At 35.5% G+C, this 25,151-nt stretch overlaps 1 protein-coding gene across 2 annotated transcripts in view; it reads left to right on the forward strand.

The window, feature by feature from the left end:
• Window positions 1-15,439, forward strand: part of LOC136874510 (sodium-dependent neutral amino acid transporter B(0)AT3) — an 80,205-nt gene extending 64,766 nt beyond the window's left edge. For both annotated transcript variants that reach the window (XM_067148145.2, XM_067148146.2), the window contains exons 9-12: window positions 347-548; window positions 3,739-3,898; window positions 6,799-7,062; window positions 15,253-15,439. In XM_067148145.2, coding sequence (XP_067004246.1) covers window positions 347-548; window positions 3,739-3,898; window positions 6,799-7,062; window positions 15,253-15,439 — 813 coding nt within the window. The remainder of the gene's footprint in view (window positions 1-346; window positions 549-3,738; window positions 3,899-6,798; window positions 7,063-15,252) is intronic.
• Window positions 15,440-25,151: the final 9,712 nt, after the last annotated feature.

Raw genomic sequence — 25,151 nt, forward strand, 5'->3', positions numbered from 1 at the left:
CTTGAGTGACTGGCATGAAACTTTGTTTGAATAGACAGTACTTTGGAATGAAACTAGCCTGGAAATTATTACAACATTTCCAAATAGAGGTGGGATTTAATTTTTTTTTTTTTTTCTCTTGACCTGTTCCTTATTATCTTTAAAAAAATGTATTTGACTGTAACTAATTTCATTAAAAGTCATGACTGTAGCATTTTTTCTCTTATATATATATTACTGATGCTTACATTGAAAAGAAGTTTTAGTCTATATTACTGACATCATGTTTTTGAGGGTTTCATATATAATATAACTAAAATTTTTGCTCATGAAAGTACCCTTAATGAATATATATTATTGGTTCTAGTCAGCATCTGGAACTGGACTTGCCTTCATAATTTTCACGGAAGCCATAAACCAGTTCCCAGGAGCTCAGTTCTGGTCTATTCTCTTCTTCCTGATGCTCTTCACGCTTGGAATAGACTCTCAGTTTGGGACTCTTGAAGGTGTAGTCACTTCTATAGTCGATATGAAAATTTTCCCCAATTTACGTAAGGAAATACTAACAGGTAAGCTATTTATTTCACATTGCTTTGGAATGAAGGTACAGTACCAGATAGCTTTAGCTGCAGCATTAAAGTAATAATAATAATAATAATAATAATAATAATAATAATAATAATAATAATAATAATAATAATAATAATAATAATAATAATAATAATAATAATAATAATAATAATAATAATAATAATAATGTAGGTAAAGGTTTTTCTCCCCGAAGGCAGGTCCGAACCTCCGCAGAGGTGTTCCTGAGCCGGAGTTTACATGCGGTAGGGTGGCCAGTTCCTTTCCGCTCCTCCATTCCCTTACCCCCCACCAACAGCGCATGGCAAATCATCCAGCTCCTGACCACGCCCAATGTTGCTTAACTTAAGAGATCTCACGGGATCCGGTGTTTCAACATGGCTACGGCTGTTGGCAATAATAATAATAATAATAATAATAATAATAATAATAATAATAATAATAATAATAATAATAATAATAATAATAATAATAATAATAATAATAATAATAATAATAATAAACCACTATGAGCAGCACCGTGGGTCTACGTTGCCTGTGCTTAGTACCCAATATGTGAGGAACACCACGGGAATACCGGTGCGTGTGATTAGTACACCTAGGTGAGGAACACCATCAGTTTGCGATGCCTATGTGTGGTGCCATTATGTGAGAAACACCATAGGTCTGCGTTACCTGTACGACGTCCTACTTGTGAGTAGTACCATCATGTGTGGAACACCGTAAGTCTACGCTACTTTTGATTAGTACCCCAACAAGACAAATACCATGGTTCTCCATTACTAGTGATAAGTACCATTATACGGGGCCGTTGACTTGTATTTTGGACCACTTTAGACAACAAGCATCCTCTATTCAGGATTGTGCTTTAGAAGTGGTCTCTTGGTCAGTAATACTGTTTTTTATGGTAGTTTTTGGGTAGGATCCACTGATTGTTTCAAATTCATATCCATCCATTCATTCTTCATGCCATTTTTTATTTTGGTTAGTGGATGATTTAAAACTTTTAATTTGTCATTTCATTTCGCACCATCAGGGGCCGATGACCTAGATGTTAGGCCCCTTAAAACAACAAGCATAATCATCATCATCAAGTGCGTACAAGTTCAAATTTGTATTTTCAAAATCAGACAGTTACTTTTTGAGGTATCAATAAAAACCGCATTTGGGCTTTTGTGTGCCGCATCAGACAGTGTGCGATCAGCCAAGGATGTATTGGTATGAAAGTTGTTTCCTGGCATTGATTCCAGCCACAGAACGGATACCAGGGATGTATTGTTAACTATCGTACATAATGTGATGTACCTTCACATACCCTGGGTGTGCAACATTATTGTATGACTGGCGAACACACTACGGAGAAGGGAGATTAAAGTTTTTTTCTTTTGTTTTGAAATTCATATGCAACAGGTTGCGCTCAGTTTGGATTTTTTTCCCCATGGATGGGAATGGAAAGGATTTGGAAAGGACGTCGACCATGGCCTATCTCAAAGAAACCAAAGTATTTATTTTATTCCTTATAAGAACATCAGCCCTCCCTGTCCTGTCATGAGTTTGCCTGTCATACACACTTTGAAAACCCATCACATGTGTAGGATATGCTTACATGCCTGGTTTACATTTTGTGGCTGAAATCACACCCAGAAAACTGCTTGTGCATCAATATATACTTGCCCGACTGTACACCATCTGATGCGGCATGCAAAACCACGCATGCTGTTCTTATTAATATCGGAAGTAACTGTCCGATTTTGAAAATACTTACATATTTGAACTTATATGCGGTTGAACTTTTAGGCCAGCTGTATGAATTTGTGCCATTTCATTTAAAAATATGGAGTTAGTATCAATATCTTGGTTATTAATCACCTCCTTAAAATAAGTAGCACATTATTTTACAAGCCCCTGGGTATTATTTACAAATATGAAAACAGAATACCAATATCTTTAATGATTTAGATGTTATTTCTATGTAACATCTTAAGTGAATAACCCTGTATAACACTGTATAGTTAGAAGTTTTTCAAATTAAGTCTTTAAAACAAATTAAAAATAGGATATTGAATGACAGATCCATTCAGTAACTGGTCGAAAATTACACATATGTACCATACTTAATCTTGAACTATTAAAGGCCAAGAAGTGTGTGAGACACTGAAAATGTCAACCATTGTAGGAATAAAATCCTACATTTTTGTTAGTAACTGCATATAATAATACTGCATCAATATTGGAGAGTTTGTGACATTGCAAATACATCCATCAGTTGCTATGAATGCAAAGTCATTTCTTGAGTGCTCTCATTATTGGCAATGTAGCTTTTTGAGCTTAACCAAATTTGAAAGAAGGGAACAAAGATAGAAACCTGAACATAGCCAGCTTTCCACTCTTGAGGCATCAAGATTATGAAAAACATTCTGCACCATGCACAAAATCATAGGCTACATATCCTTAATATGGTTTAAATATTTAGATCATGTATAACACTGAATATCTGTATTTTTGTAAAAAGATAAAAGTAGTAATGTTTATATTGCTGATCCAAGAATTTTATAATTCTAATTCTAATATAATATGTGTATAAAATATTTTTATTAGTGATAATCATCACAAAATTTAATTTTAGAATAAGGAATGTTAAGAAAGTGTAATTAGAGATATAAATAATATTTGCTACCAACATGTCTACAATATGCAATCAAGAAATTCAAAGTGCAATTTATTATTCATTTGTTAGAAAATAAAATTTAATGAAAGAAAAGTATTCAGTACTTTTTTAAATAATTGAATAGAAGGTGCCTGTATATATGAAGTAATCTCTGAATTTCTTTTTATTTAAGTACAGTTCAATACTTCTATTAAACTTGTATTTGCATGACTGTAGACAATAAATAATCACTCCTTTAGCTCTCAGACTTGCATTACTAGTCTTGATGTCTTGTTCAAGGAGAAAACATGGGGAATATCCCCTTCATTTGCCAAATCTCTTGCCGAAGATTATGAAATCTAGCAGTTGCATACGTACTTTACACCATGCTTTCCATAACTCTATCTAGTAACTTGTACTCGAGTATCTATCAAGAGAGTGAGAAAAAGGAGAATTATTATTGTTTACCACTATTTTCATTCTAAATCTTGTAGAGTGATTAATCGAAATTGGTATACTTTCAGGTGCTATATGCCTTCTCTGTTGTTCTCTGTCAATGGCCTTTGCCCATGGAGCGGGTAGCTACGTCTTCATCCTCTTCGATAACTTCAGTGGAAATTTTCCTCTCCTCATAATTGCCTTTTTTGAATGTATTGGAGTTTCATATGTGTATGGCCTAAAAAGGTAAGAGACATACTCCACATGAATTTGTAAGCTGTCATAAAAATATATTAACACTAGAACGGCCAGAGTGGTCATTTTGACCGTTAGCGAATTTCAAGGTATTTCCACGCTCGTACTTTTTAATGCACGAAGTTGTGCTTTTGTGACTTTTAATCTTTTAGGGTTATGTACGTTTACGCCAAAAATTACATCCATGGTTGATAAGGGAACACCGATATTGTCCCTTATATAACTTGCATAAATTGCTTGTCAAGTGCCTAAATAGGCTTGTAAACAAATTGAGACTCTTATTTTTATCATTTTTCATAAAGGAATTCAATAGCAAGTCCATCAAAATATTTCATTGTTACCTATCAGAAGTGAGAGAATATGAACAATTATTAATTCTTAACAATGGATTGATCTGTATACAATACATCCCAATTGTTAAGTAGCCTATGTTGCTTTAAAATTAATAATTGAACATTCGCATGTTTCCCAGATCCTGGATGCTAGATATATGTCAGTAAGTGGCAGCGGTCAAAATGACCGCCTGTGGCCTTTATAGGTATGAGGAAAGTTGGGCCGTTCTAGTGTTAAATGTCATTCCACTGCCAGTGAAACATCTGTAGTTCATCATGTATGCTATGAAAGCAGAGTCCCAAATTTAAATTTAAAACATCCATATATGGTAATAATAATAATAATAATAATAATAATAATAATAATAATAATAATAATAATAATAATAATAATAATAATAATAATAATAATAATAATAATGTCTTGTTCAAGGAGAGAAAATGGGGAATATCCCCTTCATTTGCCAAATCTCTTGCCAAAGATTATGAAATCTAGCAGTTGGATACGTACTTTACACGTTACACTGCATACGTACCCGAATACTGGATATTGACTGCACTTAAGTAACTGCAGCTACCGAGCTCAATGAATATCTAACAAATCAGTGATGGTGATATTGAAATCAAGGGTGAATATCTACCGAAGACCAATATTTTTCTTTATTTAGGAATGTTTATGTAGTAATACCAATATTAATGTCCGACTATACGGTTAAGTGATTAGCATGCTGGCTTTTGATCCAAGAGGTCCTGGGTTTGATCATCATCATAATCATCATCATCATCATCAATGGTCTCAGCTACTGTGTGTAGAAATTTGGATTCAAAGCTATCTAGGTTGCCTGAACATCACCTTTGACATTTTGTTTTGCTCTTCCAGATAGCTGGGATCATTTTTGGGCAATTTATGACAGAGTTTTATTTAACATTGTTGTGTAAACACCAAAAGCATGACCAAGATCTTTTAATCTTTTACATGCCGACATCATATGACATGCAATGTCGAATGGACTTTTTGAATTTTTTCTGTCCTCTGCCTCGTTTGAACCTGCGATCTTGAGATCTATCACTGGTCTACTCCATTGAAAGACTTATATCGATCAGACTAAGTCATTATTTATTATTATTATTATTATAGTCATTAATATACTGAAAGGCAAAGGGTAGCATACGGGGAGGTGGGGGAATATTGTTTTAGAAGCAAGTAGGGAATATCTTGGACCAACTATGAGCAAAGATGGGAGCCTATCTGTGGCGGTGTGACGTACAGCAAAAAAAAAAAAAAAAGTAATATTAAATGATCATGTCAATGAACAAGGAATGTTGTAGTTGCATGCAAACACAAGTTGGTTCAAAATCACTAGTGGGCTGAGAGAGGACAGTGTTCTATCGCCAATCCTGTTTACAGTAGTAATGGATGACATGAGAACAGCAAAAGCAGCATTGGAGGAAGAGAAATAAAAATGTTGTTATTTGTAGATGATACTGTGATTTGGGGAGAAGAGGACATGAATATTCAAGAACAGTTGGATGTGGTGAATGGGAAGATTGAAGAATATGGATTGAAAATAAGTGTAGAAAAGAGTAAAACTCTTGTTATGACTAGAGGGGAGAAAGAAGGGAAAGGTCAGATTAGACTTGCAGACAAACCCCTGCAAGTAGTGGAGACGTTCAAATACCAGGGGAGTGAATTAATGGAGAATGCTCGACTGGATGCTGAAATTAGTAAGAGGATTTAAGCAGGAAGCTGTTTCTTAGTGTAAGAAACATGTTATGGGACAAAGATGCGTCAATGGAAGCAAAGGAAATTATGTACAAGATGTATTACGCACCCATAACAATTTACGGAGCAGAAACTTGGACAATTATAAAGAAGGATGAGAGTCGAATATAGGCAGCCAAAATGAAGTTCTTGAGGAGTATGATGCAGAAGAATAGAAGAGACAAAATAAGGAATGAGAAAATCCAGGAAGGAAAGAAATTAGAATGGAAAAAATGAATGATAGAATAGAGAAGAGCCGACTAAGATGGTTTGGGCACATAAAGTGAATAAGTGATGAAAGAATGCCAAAAAAAGTTATGGAAATGCAAACGCAAGGAAGGAGAGGCCATGGGCGACCACGATTGAGATGGAAGGACACAATCCAACGCAGTATTAGAGAAAGAAACCTGGACTGGGACACAGTGTTGGAGGCGGAGTGGTGGGAAGACTGAGGAAAGTGAAGAGGAACTGTATTTGCCCCTACCCGGCTAGAGCTGGATAATGGGAAATGCTGAATAAGAAGAAGAAGATGATGATGATGATGATGATGATGATATATTGTAAATACTGTATTTTACTTTGCAACAAAAAGAGATACTGAAATATATGTAATGATCCTCAGAGTTTTCTGGATTGCATCTAATAATACCCTATTGTACAACCAGGAGGACATCTAAATAGTTGTAATCCTACATACGAGTTATCTTTATTTTTTATTTTTTTGTCAATTTTATTCAATTTCCCAGTGTTTGTGACAGATGTTGATATACAGTATTCTAACTTCATTATGATTTCAGATTTGCAGACGACATTGAGCTAATGACAGGCAAACGTCCCGGGCTATATTGGCTCATCTGTTGGAAGTACTTGTCACCACTTGCCATGTTGTCCATACTGGTGGCTAGTTTTGTTGAAATTGCACTAGAGGGTAGTGGCTATCCTGCCTGGGTATCAAGCAAGGGTGTCACAGAACGTCATGAGTGGCCAGTATGGGCTCTTGTACTCATAGCCGTCCTCATTCTTGTGTCTGTTCTATGGATCCCAGTTGTGGCAATCTGCAGGTAAGGAATATTTCCTCATAACGCTTATTTACTCGTGTATATCACGCAACCTAATCTTTGTTATGGAATTGAGAGAAAAATTGAACCAGGCTGTGTCAAGGTCATGGTGACAAGTTTTGAAGTAGAATACGTACCACATGATAGGTATTGTTGAAATAAATTGTCTAGTCCATATGGGTTTGAAATTTTATTGTCAACACTTTATTTCTTATTTCAAACTAAATGTACACATCTTCAGGATAAATTTGATGTATAGGCTAGGCAATCTTAACTTTGAGGTGCACCTGATAAGCCTTTTGACACTTGACACTGGTGATTTTGAACTTTTTTGGAATTCTAACAAGCCTCTCTATCCTCTTTAATGTTTTTGATAATTTTGAAGCCATATATTATCCTTATGTTGTAATATGATGTGCTACCACACCAGGCTGCAGAGCTATACTGTTATCTGCATGGTAAGATGATTTCAATGCCTCAAGATGGCAGTGCTATTGTATCACCCAGTGATGTAATATTGAGTTCAGACTCTTGTTGCTGGGCACAGTGTTCCTCCATCTTTAAAATGAGATATTGAACACTGTGGCCACACATGGAAATTATTTTGATTTTAAAACTTTCATGTTTCCATAATGCTCGCAAGCACAACATATACATATTCTACATCAAAATAATCCCTCCATAATTCTCGCCTAGGATTGCATTCAAGTGCTGGTATAAATGCAACAAGAACACACCCAGTGGCATGCATGCTCATATACAGTTCAAAGTCTAGCACTCTCCCCTTCTTTAGATGAAAGACAAGTGGGTATTTAAAGTATTTGATGTTCTTCTGGTGTTTCCTTGCCTACTGAACTGGATGGGATTATAAATCATCTGGATGGATGAACAGAATAACCTCTCCATGCTGGTTTCTCCTAAAGCAGTCAGTAATTCTGAGGGCATGTCATCAATTCCCGGTGCCTTGTTCCTACTTAGGTCTCTCAAAGCTCTTTTGAATTCTGACCTCATAATTGGGTCTCCCATGTCATCAGCATCTCAATTCATCATCATGAGTAATCAATCTTACAACTAGTCAATTCCCATAAAGTTCTTCCATGTTCAGCAGTCCTTCAGTCATTTTCATTGCCATATAGCTGTCTGGTCATGACGTCCTCCATTTGTTTGATGAAATTGTATCTCAATTGTTCTAATGGAGTCTTTCCTCCAATGAAACTTTCTGCTACTGTCTGTATGGATTCTGAATGGTGCATTGCATATTCCCACCAGGACAATCACTGCTTGTATATGAAATGTAGTAAAGATCTCTGTATTGTCATAAGGCCCTTAAAATTAGAGATCTTATCCTTCTAAGATCAGACATAAAGTCAGGATTGCTTCACGTGTTCCCACATTTCTTCTGAAGCCAAATTGATCTTCTCCCAACTCAGTTTCAACTTGTCTTTCCATTCTTCTGTAAATAATACATGTTATAATTTTGCAGGCGTGAGATACTAAACTAATTGTGTGGTAGTTTGTACACTTGTCAGCACTGGCCTTCTTGGGAATAGGTATAACAACATTCTGCCGAAAATCAGATGGCACTTCTCCTGTATCGTACATCTTATACACTAAACAGATCCTGTTTACGTACTTAAATTATATTAAATTGTATTATTTATATATATGCATATATATATACACACACACACACACATTTTTGCAACCGAAGCAATTACAGACTGGTTCATCAAGCTATTCACCAAGTTTAGTTGGCATTTGAAAGCACAGTGCCGAACATTGAGTGTTTTGCGCTGATCTTCAGGAGCTAGCAATTCGCTTCAATCAAGTGACTCGTCTTCGACTTCTAAACAATTTTGGGACTTCATTTTCATTAATTATATTGTGACTTCGCTGGCTCATTTAACTTTTCACCTCTTCTTGTAAACATGAGACAGTGCTGAAATTTGCGTGTGTTGTGCTACTATTCAGAAGATTGCGCCTTACTTCTTATAAGTGACTGACTTTCTACTTCTTCTAGATTTTACGATTTAAAATTGCACATTGCCAATCCCCATTAACATATTTTGCCTCTTCAACTGTTTTTGTGAAAGACTCGCTCTTTAATTTCTTATTTCTCTTTGCATTGTTTTTTGCATTTTATTCGGCTGATGATGACGCAGATTAGGGTCGAAACCGGTACCGCTTCCGCTTTTAATTAAATAGGAATGTAATACTACATTTCATATTTACTTGTATTGAATAGGTTGAACTACCTTATTTATTATTTCAATTTCATTTTGATACAAGTGTTGGATATGTACCGCCATCCTTCTGACTTGTCTTCTTTCCCTAGAAGTGGTTTTCCATCTGAGCTTTTAATATCCATACACCTACTTTTCCTTTCTCCAAAGGGTTCCTTGATTTTCCTGTATGTAGCCATCTACCTTTCCTAGGGCATACAACCTTCAAGATCTTTGCACTTTTCTTTCATCCATTCTTTCTTAGCTGTCCTACACTATCTACTTCATTCTTTATTCACCTGTATTCTTTTCTGCCCTCCTCATTTTTTGCATTCTTGTACTTTTGTTGTTCATCAATCAGGTCTAGTTTCTCTTGAATTACCCATTGTTTCTTAGGTAATCTTTCCATTCTTCCTAACTTTTCTTCAGCAGCCTTACTGATCTCATTCTTCATGACTGTCCATTCTTCTTCTACTGCGTATCCTTCTGCCTTTTTATTTAGTCCCCGTATTACATGTTCCTTGAAACAATCCCTAACACTATTTTCTTTCAATTTGTCTAGATCCCATCTCCTTGAATTCCCTCCTTTCTTCAATTTCTTCAACTTTAGATGGCATTTCATGACCAAAAGGTTGTGGTCAGAGTTCACATCTGCTCCTGGAAAAGTCTTGCAGTCTAACACCTGTTGTAGTTTTAAAGGTGGTAAGGAATGGTAAAGACCCACCTTATTATAATAGAGAAAAAAAGACTAAAAAGGAGGCGCAGACTGGAAAGAAATAGAGTTACAAATGGCTGTGGAAGTAAGGAGAAATTGAAGGAACTTACTAGGAAATTGAATCTAGCAAAGAAGGCAGCTAAGGATAACATGATGGCAATTATAATTGGCAGTCATACACATTTTAGTGAAAAATGGAAGGTTATGTATAGGTTCTTTAAGGTAGAAACAGGTTCCAGGAAGGACATTCCAGGAATCATTAATGAACAATGGGAGTGTGTATATGAGGATCTTCAAAAGGCAAAAGTATTCAGTCGACAGAATGTAAAGATTTTTGATTACAAGGATAATGCCCAGATAGAGGAGGTGACTAACGCTAAAGAAGTATTACAATTTACATATGATAACAATGACATTTACAATAAGATACAAAAGTTGAAAACTATAAAATCAGCTTGAATTGATAAGATTTCTGGGGATATATTAAAGACAATGGGTTGGGATATAGTACCATATCCGAGATACTTATTTGATTATTGTTTGCATGAAGGAGCTATACCAAATGAATGGAGAGTTGCTATAGTAGCCCATGTGTACAAAGGAATGGGTGATAGACATAAAGCTGAAAATTACGGACCAGTAAGTTTGACATACATTGCATGTAAGCTCTGGGAAAGCATTCTTTCTAATTATCCCTTTCAGACCTGAAAGAAAACTGGCCATGTGAATTTTTGTTTGTACATCAAAAACTGACTAAAATGCTCTTAAATACATATATTTTTAGTTTATTCTACAAAATAAAAATTAACATCTGAAAAAAAGCACCTGCACAATTGTGCGTGTCAGGACTTACTTCACTACTTACAAAAAAAAAAAAAAACTACCTCAATGCATGTGAATATACATACCGTATGTACATGATCAAATGTTCTATTTTACAGTGGGGAATAATTTAAAACAATTAAATCTTTGTTCAAACACAAGTAAACGTTACATTTTCTACATTGAGGAAGAATTTTGCTTTTACTGCCCTTTTGGCAGCAGCAACTTGTCGTCAGACCTGAAAGAAATCTGGAGGTGTCAAAACATCAAAAACTTACTAAAATGCTCTCAAATACAGGTTTTTACAGTTTATTTTACGAAATAAGAACTATCGGCTGAAAAACAGAACCCACACAATTGTGCGTGTCAGGACTTCGTTCACTACTTGCTAAAAATAAAAAAATAAAAAATTCAACTCAGTACATGTGAATATGCACATGTACATGATCAAACGTTCTATTTTACAGTGTGGGACAATTTTAAACATTTCTCATGTAGAGTACGAGTTTTGCTTTCACAGCATTTTTTATGACAACACCCAGAACTCCTGCATGCATTTCCTGTAAGGAAACCTAGCCCGCACATATGTGCGTATCAACATTCAAAACCTCATAGTATTACATGCAATGTTGTAAGTTCACAATTTACGTTTGCTACACAATTTACACACTTCATTGATTATATTCTGATATTCAGTAAAGCTTCTAGATTAATATGAATGCAATAAATAAATACTTACTTTAGACATTACTGCTTCCTGCCATATTGCTAATGAACTGTATTTTTAAACTCTTCTTCCTGCCCCCTAGTGGTCAAGTACTAAATAAAAACAGCTGAAGTACATGCTACGTGTCCTGCGCAAGCACTGCATTCTGGTCTAGCGCCAAGAAAACGTTAAATAAGCTCAGACATCAATAAAATACGAACCCGCACAATTGTGCGTATACGGTCTGAAAGGGTTATATTAGCTACATGTTTGTGAATTGATTGATTGATTGATTGATTGATTGATTGATTGATTGATTGATTGATTGATTGATTGATTGATTGATTGATTGATTGATTGATTGATTGATTGATTGATTGATTGATTGATTGATGGATGGATCGATCGATCGGTCGGTCGGTCGGTCTTAACTTATACAAAACAATTTTGTAGTCTGATGAAGGATGTGTTACATTAAATGGAAGAGTTAACAAGAACAACCACGTGTAATGGATTTCTGAAAATCCATGATTTGTAATTGAGGAGAAATAAAATTTTCCTGGAGTTATGGTTTGGGCAAGTATATGCAGTCTGGAGGGAAATGGAAGACAAAATGCAGGGGAGCATATTCATCTGAGAATGGAAAATTAATTACTTTTGTATATTTGTAAATATTAAATACTATGTTATGTCTTAAATATTTAGATAACAATGGAGGCCAACTTTGAACAATTTTTGCAAGACAACAACTGTCTTTTTATAAACCATTAATGCTACACTGTAGGGTCTCTCAAATAAATTTAAGACCGAAGGCACAGTGTTTGTACTCTGCGCTTCGGCAGTTGCCTCAGACGAACTTATGTCGCGTGTGGCCGCCCTGCTGTAAGTGTGTATACAATCTTATATGAAATCTTACCTTATAAAAGATGCTGGAAATGTCGTCCTTCTTGGGTTATACAGACACTGTATCTGGTAACCACATTTGGGCTGACGTGAGTAAGTTCTGCCACTATAATGTTACTGATTTCATTTGTAATGTTTTCTTTCATTTCCTCCAATGTGTGAGGATTTGTTCGAAACACTTCTTCTTTCAGTTTACCCCACAAACAAAAATCAAACACTATTAGATCTGAAAAACAAGGCGGAAATAGACGAGCACTGGTCATTGCCTGAAAACACTTCCGAGGTTGTAAGAAGGGAATCTTGTGCTGCATGAGGAGGGGCTAAATCTTGTTGAAACCAACCACGCGATTTTTCTTCTTCCGTTAACTGATGTCGCACCGACACAGATAGGTCTTATGGCGACGAAGGGGTAGGAAAGGCCTAGGATTGGGAAGGAAGCAGCTGTGGCCTTAATTAAGGTACAAGTGTGTAAATGGGAAACCACGGAAAACCATCTTCAGGGGGCTGCTGACAGTGGGGTTCGAACCCAGTATCTCCCGGATGCAAGCTCACAGCCTTGCACTCCTAACCGCATGGCCAACTCGCCCGGTCAAAGAAAAGGCCCAGTTATTCATCTTACACTAACAGCACACCAAACACCAATCTTCCTATCATAACGAGGGACTTTGCGAACACCATTAGGATTTTCTGCACAATAATAGTGAGAGTTATGACTTTTCATATGACCATTAAGGATAAACCAGAACTTTTACATAGAAAAATTCTGTGTTGCAATGACAACTGTCTCACGATGTTAACAGCTGAGATTCAGACTGGCAACTGATGCTTGCATGGTCAAACACATGCAGGCTGCTTGCATGCCTCCTATACTGCAGCTTATGTCTCACAGAGTAAAAAAAATATGCTGCTTAGTTTATATGAGAGACCCTGAACACTATGCACTTTCCATTAACTAACTTATGCCCCACCCTGTATGATGTTTGAAAGGAATTATGTTAATTTTCAATAAACAGTTTCAGGAGTACTCACACTTTTAAATAATTGATATGACAAATATTAGTGGTAAGTACCACCGGGCTGAGTCAGAACTGAATCTGCCAACTTGGGCTCAGAATCGAGCAGAGTTGCCGCATGTGTTAACACGCTATGAAAATGGAGCCAAGCTCTGGATTCAGGAGCCAAGTGGATTCAAACCCTACCGTCATCTGTCCTGAGAATGTTTATCTATGGTTTCTCATTTTCACTGGTTCATTTCATCTTCATTAGCTCCACAACTGAGATTGGTGACAGGAGGGGCATCCAGCTGTATATAATTTCATCTCACCTCACCCCTAACACCATTTCATGAAATGGAACTATGGGGTAGACATACAAAAATCAGTTCAGAAGACAATAATACAGAGTTGTAATGTTTACACCACCTTAGCTGGGACCAAACCACCTGTCTTGGCAACAGAAATACAATGACACTGAGGTTGGTAGTAACAAACTGCTGATATTGACTCAAGTGTAATAGACTAGTACCTGTAACTTGGAAACAATATTCTCTAACCCATAGGTAAATAATGAAAATATTGAGCTTGATTATTATTATTATTATTATTATTATTATTATTATTATTATTATTATTATTATTATTATTATTATTATTATTATTATTATTATTATTATTATTATTATTATGACATGTGAAATATGGCTATGAAGTTGTTTACATCTATTAGTATTAATATTACTATTATTTACATAGTTGTATACAAACTTTATTTGGTATAAATCATGGTCATATTATTTGTGAGGTTATGTCATGAAACATCTGCTGTATGTATATTAATTTAAGTTTATTTAATGTAAGAACACTTAATTAATAGTATGTAATTTATTATTACCTGTATATATCCACTGCAATGTTGTGCAACACACAGTAATAGTCCAGAACAACTTATCTTTGGAACTAGAGAGTTACAGAAAATTCCATTCATTTTAAATAGGTTATTGGAGACTCTTGAAATTATGAGAAAAACATGGTGTGTCATATTATTCTAGAAGCCTGGCCAGGCAACGTATATAAAGAGGCAGTCTTGGGAGTTGAGTAGAATTATTTTAGTGAGAATTATGAGTGCAAGTCATTAATCTGGTATGTGAATTTGTTGCGTTGGTAGTTGATTGACATGCAAGTATGTGCAGTTTTCTTCTTATTCTTTGTACCGGTAACAGTGTTTTGTTTCAGAGCACTTTAGTCAAATGTTCATGTGGCAGTTTATTAGTTTGTGTGTGTATCTGTGTATCATGTGTAAATAATGTGTAAATAAAAATGTACACAAATGACAGCATTTTGTATGCATGTCTTTGTGGTAACAACAATATAAGGCACTGAATTCACCATATTTACTCTTTTGAACTATCGCACATCACATTCAATGTAGTTTATGTAAAGAACATTCAGTGTCCAATCTGTAGCTTCACTGTATGCACAAATGGCTATCACTTCATTAATTGTCACTTCTGTGTTGTTTAGAAATATAGAGTATTTTCAAAAAATAAAATAAATTGTCCATTATGTTGTTCCTGATATTTTCAGACTAGCCCTCATGCAGGGATTTGCCATAGTCTGTTCGTTCATATTTGAAAGTTGTATTTTACCCCTGTGTGGGCTATTTCAGTTTATACACAATCTTTTGAATCACCCTGTACAAGCAAATAACTGAGAGGAAACCCTGTGGGGTATAGCTATTTACTACATGAATATTTTTCATTCTGATGATATTTAGGTAGATTTTACCTTTAAGAATATAAATATATATTTACTTTTTCACTGTTTCAGGGCATGTGGAATTCTAATCATTGAAGACAATGACAAAGCGTGGTTTCCATCAGATGACCTACGTGAATTTCATGGAATTATGCCACACCAAGTAACACCAGCAGAGAAAGTTCTCTTCTGTATTCATGATGATGGAACAGAAGGTATTTGTTGTCCGACTGGTGAGCCAGACGAAGATGACACCTAGTGAGAACTAATGAAAGTGCTCTTTCACTGCCCATGTGCAGCATACTCAGAGATCTAATATACAGTTTACCTTACTTGATAAGTTCAGTTGAATGAACAATTAGAGTATCTTACTGACCTGTATGACTAATGCCCATTGGAAACAGTATTGTTAATGTCCTGGGCATTATGACATAGTATAGAAAATAGAAACAGAATTATTATTGGTCTATAAAACTGCTGCAATATGACCTTCATGTATTAAGTTGAAGTACTGAAAAATAAAACTGATCATAAGTGCTAACTGATTTAAATTGAATAAACTGAATGGAATTATGACCTAGATATCCAGGTCTGTGGCTAACCGGCTTTGGTTCAAGGAGTCCAGGGTTTAATTCCCAACCAACCTGGGGATTTTGACCTTCATTGGTTATTTCCTGCAACTCCAGGACTCGTTGTTCGTGCCATTTTCAACATTAGATTCTTCGTTGGTAGGTCCTATCTTCAAGGACCCACGGGTCATCCACAGGCGTCAACTCGAGAGGCCATATGCCATTATTATTATTATTATTATTATTATTATTATTATTATTATTATTATTATTATTATTATTATTATTAATGTTATTCAATCTCCATTCAATTAGCGTGTGCTACCATGGTAATTTGTGTGCCAACAATGATATTCTGTTTCTTTCATTATATTCCCATTGTTATAATCAATGTTTCAAGTTACTAAGCCAAGAACTACACTGAGAATGAGATTTTACATGTGGAATCCTGATATCTCAATTCATCATCATGAGTAACCAATCTTACAACTAGTCAATTCCCATAAAGTTCCTCCATGTTCAGCAATCCTTCAGTCATTTTCATTGCCACATAGCTGTCTGGTCATGACGTCCTCCATTTGTTTGATGAAATTGTATCTCAATTGTTCTAATGGGGTCTTTCCTCCAATGAAACTTTCTGCTACTGTCTGTATAAATTCTGAATGGTGCATTTTCATATTCCCACCAGGACAATCACTGCTTGTATATGAAATGTAGTGAAGATCTCTGTATTATCATAAGGGCCTTAAAATTAGAAATCTTATCCTTCCACAAGACTTTCATTACCCTACTGAAGCACCACATTTCAAATGCTTCCGTGTGGTTGATTTCTGCCTTGTGTAGTGTCGGGGCTTCTGAGGCCTTGGCTACAACAATGTGGCACCTCAACTTCTTGGAGTATTTACTATCATCTGTGAATGTCTCCATGTTTTATATGACACCATTTATGACATAGAAAGCTGTGAGTTTCCCCATCTTCAAAACAGACACCAAATCTGGCTGGGATCAAACTTTACAGTCATAAGCAAAAAGCACTAGATCAGTAATTACTCAGGAGCAAGGTATATTTTCTTGAAGTATATACCGTAAACCCAAAAGAACTATCATGTCTAGAATGAGTACAGTTTAATAGGAAGTTTAAAAAAAATTTTTTGAGCTTTGCAAAGAAAAAAGAATTTTGTATGAAATTGAGGCAAATTAAGGCATTTTCTTTGGTAGAAATGTAGAAGCAACAAAAGATAGTTCCAGGTATGTTGTTGCAAAAAGCGAACAGTTCTGTGAGAAATTAAAATTGTTTCCAATTTTTAGAACATTATATCATACTAATGGAATGTCAAAGCAGCTGTCCTATGGAACTAATATTGATACAGACATTCATCTCATTTCTGAGTAAACTGCTATGACATAACAAAAATAACTGGGAAGCTAAATAATCATAGAGGGAATTTCTCAGCAGATATGAGTATCAAAAATCATTAATTTTGTTCTTCCTGACAAACTCCTCTTGTAGACTGCATGAATATTTAGGATATGAACCTCATTTTACCTTGTTTCCATAACAAACATAAAACCTGGCAATCTTGAATTTAAACAGCAAAACTTATAGACCAGCAATAATCATATTAAGAAGAACTGATTGCGAAGTACATTAAGCTTAGGAATAGTCTATAAATATAGTATGATTCTCACAAGAGGGATGCTGAGAATGAAAAACTAATTGAAAATAAGCAAGTAAGGAAAACTGAAATAGCATAACATAATTTTATTTAAATTGTTGTGATTTTCTTTCAATATAAATCTTGCAAATGGTGCAGTGAAGGAGCTACAGCACAAAAATATATAAAGAAATACCTCCAGAGGTAAGGCAAGGCAAAATATAAGTACTGTAAAGATAATTTAAAATATATCAGTAGTTATACTATGGTCTTCACAAAACTATTGCAATAATGTACAAAGTCTGAACAGTTGTCATAAGACAAAGTATCAGTTTATTTTACAGTCTGGAAAGAAGTAATGATATTTTGTCATGGGTATAGCAGAACAGTATTATTTGCATTTCTTTAGAATAAGTGTGGTACTATGTCAACAATTCTGTCAGAATTACAGACCGTATGCTCTACCTATACTTTGTGTCATACTTTAATTAATCAGTGATTTGAGAGGGGCCGTCCGTAAGTTACAGCTCTTTTAACATAACAGAAAATGTAAATTTATGAGGATGTACATGAACTCGTTCACATTTCAGAATTAAAAGAAGATACAGTAAAATAAACTTCAGTAAACAAAACAAAATTTATATAATCAAACTATTTTATTCTCTGAATCCATTAATTAGTTCACCCATTTGTGTATTTAATTGATAAACATATCCAATATTGTAGTTGTTAATGTGAATCTAGCACAAATTTGGCCTAAAAGAATATACAGTAAAATAAAGATGAGGATGATAGCACTTCTGTCACCTGTGGTGTATGAGTGAATTAAATTGAATTTTTACATGATTAAAAAATGTCAAGAACTTTTTCCCATTCCATAAATCATCAGAACTAGAACTAAACCCATGCCCCATACAGCCAATTTAGGGTCTTGGCTTGCTGTTCAGAAATATAGCCTTCACAGGCATATTTTACCATGACATCACTTACAGTTGATCAAGCAATCGTCAGCAAGGTTGAAATTTCCCTAACTGACTTACTGGAGAGGTGGCTGCATATAATGATACCATACTGAAAGTCACCAAACTCTGCCATCCATCCCATTCTCTAGCTAGTACTCGACTGTAATGATAGCAAGGCAGTATGATATTACAGTACCTCTACTTGTACTGTAAACAAACTGTACTATGCATAACACGGGTGTTCGGGAACTTTTGGCAATATAGTGTACTGAAGGATTTCTCTTCATTTAGAAGCAAACTTCTATGCTTCTTTTCAAGATCTTTTGATATTTTAAATGATGTATGACTAAATAACAATATTCCATGTCTGTTACTTTAATACTTTCTCTTTGATTTGGTGTATATTTTGTGCAGTTGGGCAGTGTAAGTTATTTCATTTTGACTTATTGTGTTGTTTTCTAACTGATCATCAGAACAAGCCTGTGTGCAATGAGCCTCATTAGTTCAGATCATCTCCGTAAGTGGAGCTAAGGCATTGAGACAGTCTCTCTTTTTTTTTTTTTTTTTTTTTTTTTTTTTTTGACTACTGACTGTGCACATAATATGTCATTAAGAATTATTGAACTTTAGATAATAAGCAAGCTAATAGGTACTCCTTTTTTCTTAACATGTATGCATGTTTATTTTCAATGTGACTATGAATCCTGAAAACCACAACAGTTTCTAAACTCTATTTATAGACTGAATTCCTACAAAATACTGATCTAATAAAAATATTTGGCAGTTTTGCAATACAATAATGCATAATGGGAAGAACTTAAGATTAAAACTGAAGATGCTTCCTGTAGAAAGCCAAAATTAAATCAAGTTTCTCTAAAAATACATCATGCTCCAATTAACTCAGTTTTACGTTAGAATACTAGCACAGAGAGTCACATTTACTTATCTTACTGTTATTCTGAACTTATTATTATGAACTTTAAAGCACCATAACTCACTCCACAGTAAACATACTTTAAAGCACCATAACACACTCCTCAGTAAATATACTTCAAAGCACCATAACTCACTCCCCAGTAAACAAACTTTAAAGCACCATAACTCACTCCCCAGTAAACTCCCCACTAAATGTACTTTAAAGCACCATAACTCACTCCTCAGTAAATATACTTCAAAGCACCATAACTCACTCACCAGTAAATGTACTTTAAAGCACCATAACTAACTCCCCACTAAATGTACTTCAAAGCACCATAACTCACTCCTCAGTAAATGTACTTTAAAGCACCACAACTCACTCCTCAGTAAATATACTTCAAAGCACCGTAACTCACTCATCAGTAAATGTACTTTAAAGCACCATAACTCACTCCCCAGTAAATGTACTTTAAAGCACCATAACTCACTCACCAGTAAATGGAATCTAAAGCACCATAACTCACTCCCCAGTATACTCCCCACTAAATTAACTTTAAAGCACCATAACTCACTGTCCAGTAAATGTTACTATAAAGCATCATAACTCAGTCCCCATTAAATGTACTTTAAAACACCCTATCTCACTCCCCACTAAATTAACTTTAAAGCACCATAACTCACTCCCTAGTAAACTCCCCACTAAATGTACTTTAAAGCACCATAACTCACTCCTCAGTAAATATACTTCAAAGCACCATAACTCACTCACCAGTAAATGTACTTTAAAGCACCATAACTAACTCCCCAGTAAATGTACTTCAAAGCACCATAACTCACTCCTCAGTAAATGTACTTTAAAGCACCACAACTCAGTCCTCAGTAAATATACTTCAAAGCACCATAACTCACTCACCAGTAAATGTACTTTAAAGCACCATAACTCACTCCCCAGTAAATGTACTTTAAAGTACCATAACTCACTCCCCAGTAAATGTACTTTAAAGTCAGTTTAATTTTGTTACTGTTTATTTTTAAATGTCAGAGTCTTGGTATGAACTGGTATGGGGAACCTTGCTCATGCTGTGACAGATGGAAAAGGAAAATAAAACTAGATGACCCACCATACATAAACACTGCTCTGGACACTAGTCAACTTGCTCAGCAGCATTAGTTTAGTCCTCAACATACAGTTACCTAGTCCTGTTTGGTACATGAAATATCTTCATTTAGTCACAATTTCACACTCACTACAGTAATTTCCTTTCCCTTGCTAATTTCTCCTTCTCTTGCATATCAGTGTTACCACTATTCTGCCTCTGCTTAATTCTCTCAAATTCTGTACTGTTGTTTATTCAGAAAATATGCGTTAATTGCCACATAAGAGTCCTAAAATTTTCAAACACTTCCATGAAAATAAATTGTAAAAGAGAAGTACAGAATCAGCAGTATCTATGAAATGACAATTCAAATGTTATTTCAATAAACTGTACTCACCAACAAAAAATCCAAATTAAAATACCAGATCCCGTGAGATATCCAAAGTTAAACAACATTGGATGTAGTCAGTACTTGTATGGTTAGCCACATGATGTTGGCTAGAGGAGGAACAGAAAGAATCTAGCTTCCCTACTGCAAGTAAACTCGGGCTCAAAATGCTTGATCAGGGACCTCTGGCCAGCCTGGGGCAATGAGTAAGTCATTAACATCCAAGTTTGCATAGGTCACTTAGTTTTGAAACAATACTCATCAGTCATACACCATAAGTGACTGTATATTAGAACTTCCTATGACAAATATGTCTTAAAAACACTTTTACCATATAGTAAGACAAAAATAATCTGCAACTGCATAGTCAAGATAAATTGGCGATTACTCTTCCAATAAATTCAACTCTTAAATGGCCTTAAATTGTTTTGATTCATTCCATTCCTGACCCCATCGAATAATTGGAAACAGGCTGTGAATTTTCATTTTCAAGGAGATGAAAGGTCTGGCTGAGGAACAATTATGTCAGTTCACTTTAACTCATTTTTTAGCATGCCACTGGACTTATTCGTGGACAACAAACTTATTCTCATGAGGAGCTTAATTTTCTCTTCCTTTTTTTTTTTTATTGGCAGTTTAATGTTGCAAAAACCATATTTGTTTTCAGCAATGCTGGGATAGGAAAGACCTAGGACTGGGAAAGAAGCAGATGTGGCCTCAATTAATGCACATCCCCAACATTTGCCTGGTGTGAAAACACTGCGCTAAATCATCTTCAGGGCTGCCGAAGGTTTGAGCCCGCCGTCCACTGAACACCGTCTACTGAACACAGTCTTAAAACTGTGACTTGTACCACACAGTCCATCTATGTGGCCTGAGAGCTACAGCATTATTGTATCTGATGTGGTAATGTCTCATATTGGGCAAAGTTCCTTCAGCTTAGCAGCTTAACAGAACATGGACAAGTATTTATGGCTCAATGAAGCCTTACCTACAGCAGTAATTGTTCTGAAATTGATTTACACTTTTAAAAAAAGCGCAATGCACTACAGCTCTAATGAGCCTCGAATTACCAAGAGACCACTGCTTAGCCCAGAGGCCTGCAGATCGTGAGTGATGCATGGTCAGCACAACGAATCCTCTCGGCTGTTAACTCTTGGCTTTCTAGACCAGGGACGTTATCTTGTGGTGAGATGGCTTTTTAATTGTTCTCATGTAGGCTGAGTGGACCTCAAACCAGTCCTTACATGGCTGAGAATCAAGCCTACGGCCTTCACGTAAGAGACAGGTTTGTTACCCTTAGACTGCAGGGCCAGCTCTTGCTGTACACATGTGTCTAATTAGGAATATAATATAATAAATGTATACATGATGTAAAGTCTAAATTTTAAAAATCTGTTGGCATATCAGAAGCATCAATGCTTTGCAGAAGATTCTGAAAAACACATCAAGAGCAAGTACAATTTTAATAACATTAACTTATTTCCCAAGAGGGAGTTACCATCATATTATCGAACAGACAAATGTTCAAGTGATGATTCTACAAATTGGGTTGGCTCGTTTGAAAGAAAAAGCCTGCTCTTACAGATTAAAAGGTATACTACATTCATCCACAAATTTTAATTTAGAAAACAAATTTCATTATAATGACAATGAGTTCTCTGATTTCTGATTTTTAAGTTGTACATATAAACCAAAACATATACCAGTAGCAGTATTCTTGGAAGAGAAATTGCCTGTTCTAAATTTTTAGCTACCTAATTGTATTTTAATACAGAATACATATCATAAAAGCAGCAAAACATATCATGAAGTAAGGTAAAAGGACCAGTAGATGACAGTGGACCAGTAGATGGCACTTGCAGATGTTAAACCAATTCTTAAGCTTGTAAGGGAAGTTATAATCGTTTTCAATCAATAGTTCCCTTCTATGATTCCAGAGTGCAGCATATGAAATAAAGTGAAATATATCAGTACCTTCTCCATATATCCAAGGAGGTTTTATAAAGAGCCGTATGAGCATTAGATGTAAAAATGGCGTCTGCTTAAAGTTAGTGTTAACGAGGAAGTAACAATACAGATATGTTGCTGGGCAGGGTTTTGTTGTACCTTGGTCATTTGATTCATTTTTACCAAATACATTATTTGGGGAGTGTAATATTAGCATATTCGGAAGTTATAACTACGACTGAAGAAATATATTGTTAGTGTCATCTATTGGTCCCTAATATAGCTAGTGGACTAGTAGTTGGCAGGGTATGCCATCTTCTCAACCCGTCCACAAGACCTCATGGGTCTAGTAGTTGACATGACAGCCTGAATGTGTATACTTCAATGTGATAGCAAATTCTGGTGAATACAGTAGTTCATATCAATCTCTAATTGGTAAATTATATTGTACGAAGGAAAGGAAAACTTAAAGGTGATGGAATATTACATTAATGATAAGTAGCAGTCTATGTACGCCTATAAATCATGACACGGTTATACGCACACTTAGGACAGAGGGTATGGCCTGTTTTGATCTATTTATCTTCAGTCGGAATTAACAGAATTTGTTAAACGTTATCAAATTTAGGTACATGTGTGTTTAAGTGCATTCCATATATACATTTCTGATAAAGTAATGTTATAGCTCAGTTGCTACAGTTTGTTGAAGGTATGTTCAATTTCCAGGTCATGCTCTGAGCTAAACATTGCTTTTGTTATTAATTTCAGAGTCCTGTATCTATCTTATCATGCCTGCCAGGGGGAAAGGATCACTTTTTAAATACTCCTTGGAGTCAATGCAAAATGCCATCGAAGCAATTAAGAAGGACACACCATATACCACTGCAGCTACTTGATTTTGTGTTCCACGTGTAACATTGATGAACATTTGCAAAAAAATGCAAGAGTGAACAAACGCCTGTCAGAAGAAAAATGGACCCACCAAGTGTTCTAAATGAAGAATGACTGGATAGTGAAAATGGGAAAAGCTGGTTTCCCAATAACAAAAAACCGAACGCTTAGTGAGCGTGCAACGAATTAAAGCATGACAATCCGTTTACTGATGGTAAACCTAGCAAATCCTGGTACACATCATTCATGAAGAGGCACCAGGAATTAAGCATACGCATCCAAAGCATCCAAACGCCATTGATTTTTCTAAGATTCCTTCCACTGAAGGGAAGGAAGAAGTCTGAGTGTTTCAGCAACCCAGCAGCATGTGGCATGAATACCAAGTAGCCATAGAAGTAATGGAAAAACAAATTGGTGGAAGTAAAATTGAATACTTCAAGCAGAAAACAAACTGTGGCAGCTGGATAGAAGTCATTAAAGAAGAGGACAGAAACTTATTTTTATTGTGGAGGAAGTTGATGGAAATTGTTGAAGTCCACTCACCTCCCATGATGAACAGCCCATTAGTAATCTATAAGGACATACCAGTGCTTGATCCCACACCTACTGTCATGAATCAAGTTACTATTCTGGCAGTTGCAAAGGAAAACACAGCACATATACCTCAAAATGAACCGTCATTGTCAGAGGTTTCTCCTTCCACAACTCAGTCACCAACTCAAGGATCATCATCAGATCTTCAGCCCATCCCCTCAACATCAACACAGAATCTATATCCAACTGAAAATATTTCAATCACTCCAACACTGCAACCTTCACTTGAGGACAATAGGTATCATCATACCAATGCTACTGGTGCAGAATGTTTCACAAGCAATGTCCCTTCTCCCTTCAAATGAGCGTTATTTTACCCTAAAGAACTACCTTCAACAACACCAAAAAGAAAGAAAAAAAATTCCAAGTGTTGTGGTATCAACAGATTGGCAGTTATTCCAGGAAAGGAAGCAAAAAGCAAAAGATGAAGCAGAGAGATTGAAAGGAGAAAGAGCAACTATAAAGAAAAAATGTGCTGAATTAGAAATGAAAAAAGCCAAGAATTCCAGAAAATGACAGTGAATCAGAAGAACGTGTTTTGACAAGTGCCCCAACGAATTTACGTAAGGGAGCTTATGTGATATGTGACTATGAGGGTGAATATTATTCTGGAATTATTTAGAAGTTAGATACAAATCGGGCATATATCAAAGTAATGGCCGTGGCAGGAATTAATGCATGGAAGTGGCCAAAATCTGACGATGTGTGTTGGTATGATAAGGAAGATATAAAGGAAGTGATTTCAAGCCCCAAATTGTACACTAACAGAGGACACTATCGAATATCAGAAATTAATAAATATCGCACATTTTAAGATATCTGGTTCAATTATATAACCTTGTTTCAGTATTGCTTTGTATTCCCTTTATTTAAAGTTTTCTATATATGAATAATGAAAAGTTTGTGGGTTAGTAACTTTTTATAAACAAACTGTCAACAACTGGTGT

Source organism: Anabrus simplex, chromosome 5 (assembly GCF_040414725.1).
Source record: "Anabrus simplex isolate iqAnaSimp1 chromosome 5, ASM4041472v1, whole genome shotgun sequence".
Classification (NCBI taxonomy): Eukaryota; Metazoa; Arthropoda; class Insecta; order Orthoptera; family Tettigoniidae; genus Anabrus; species Anabrus simplex.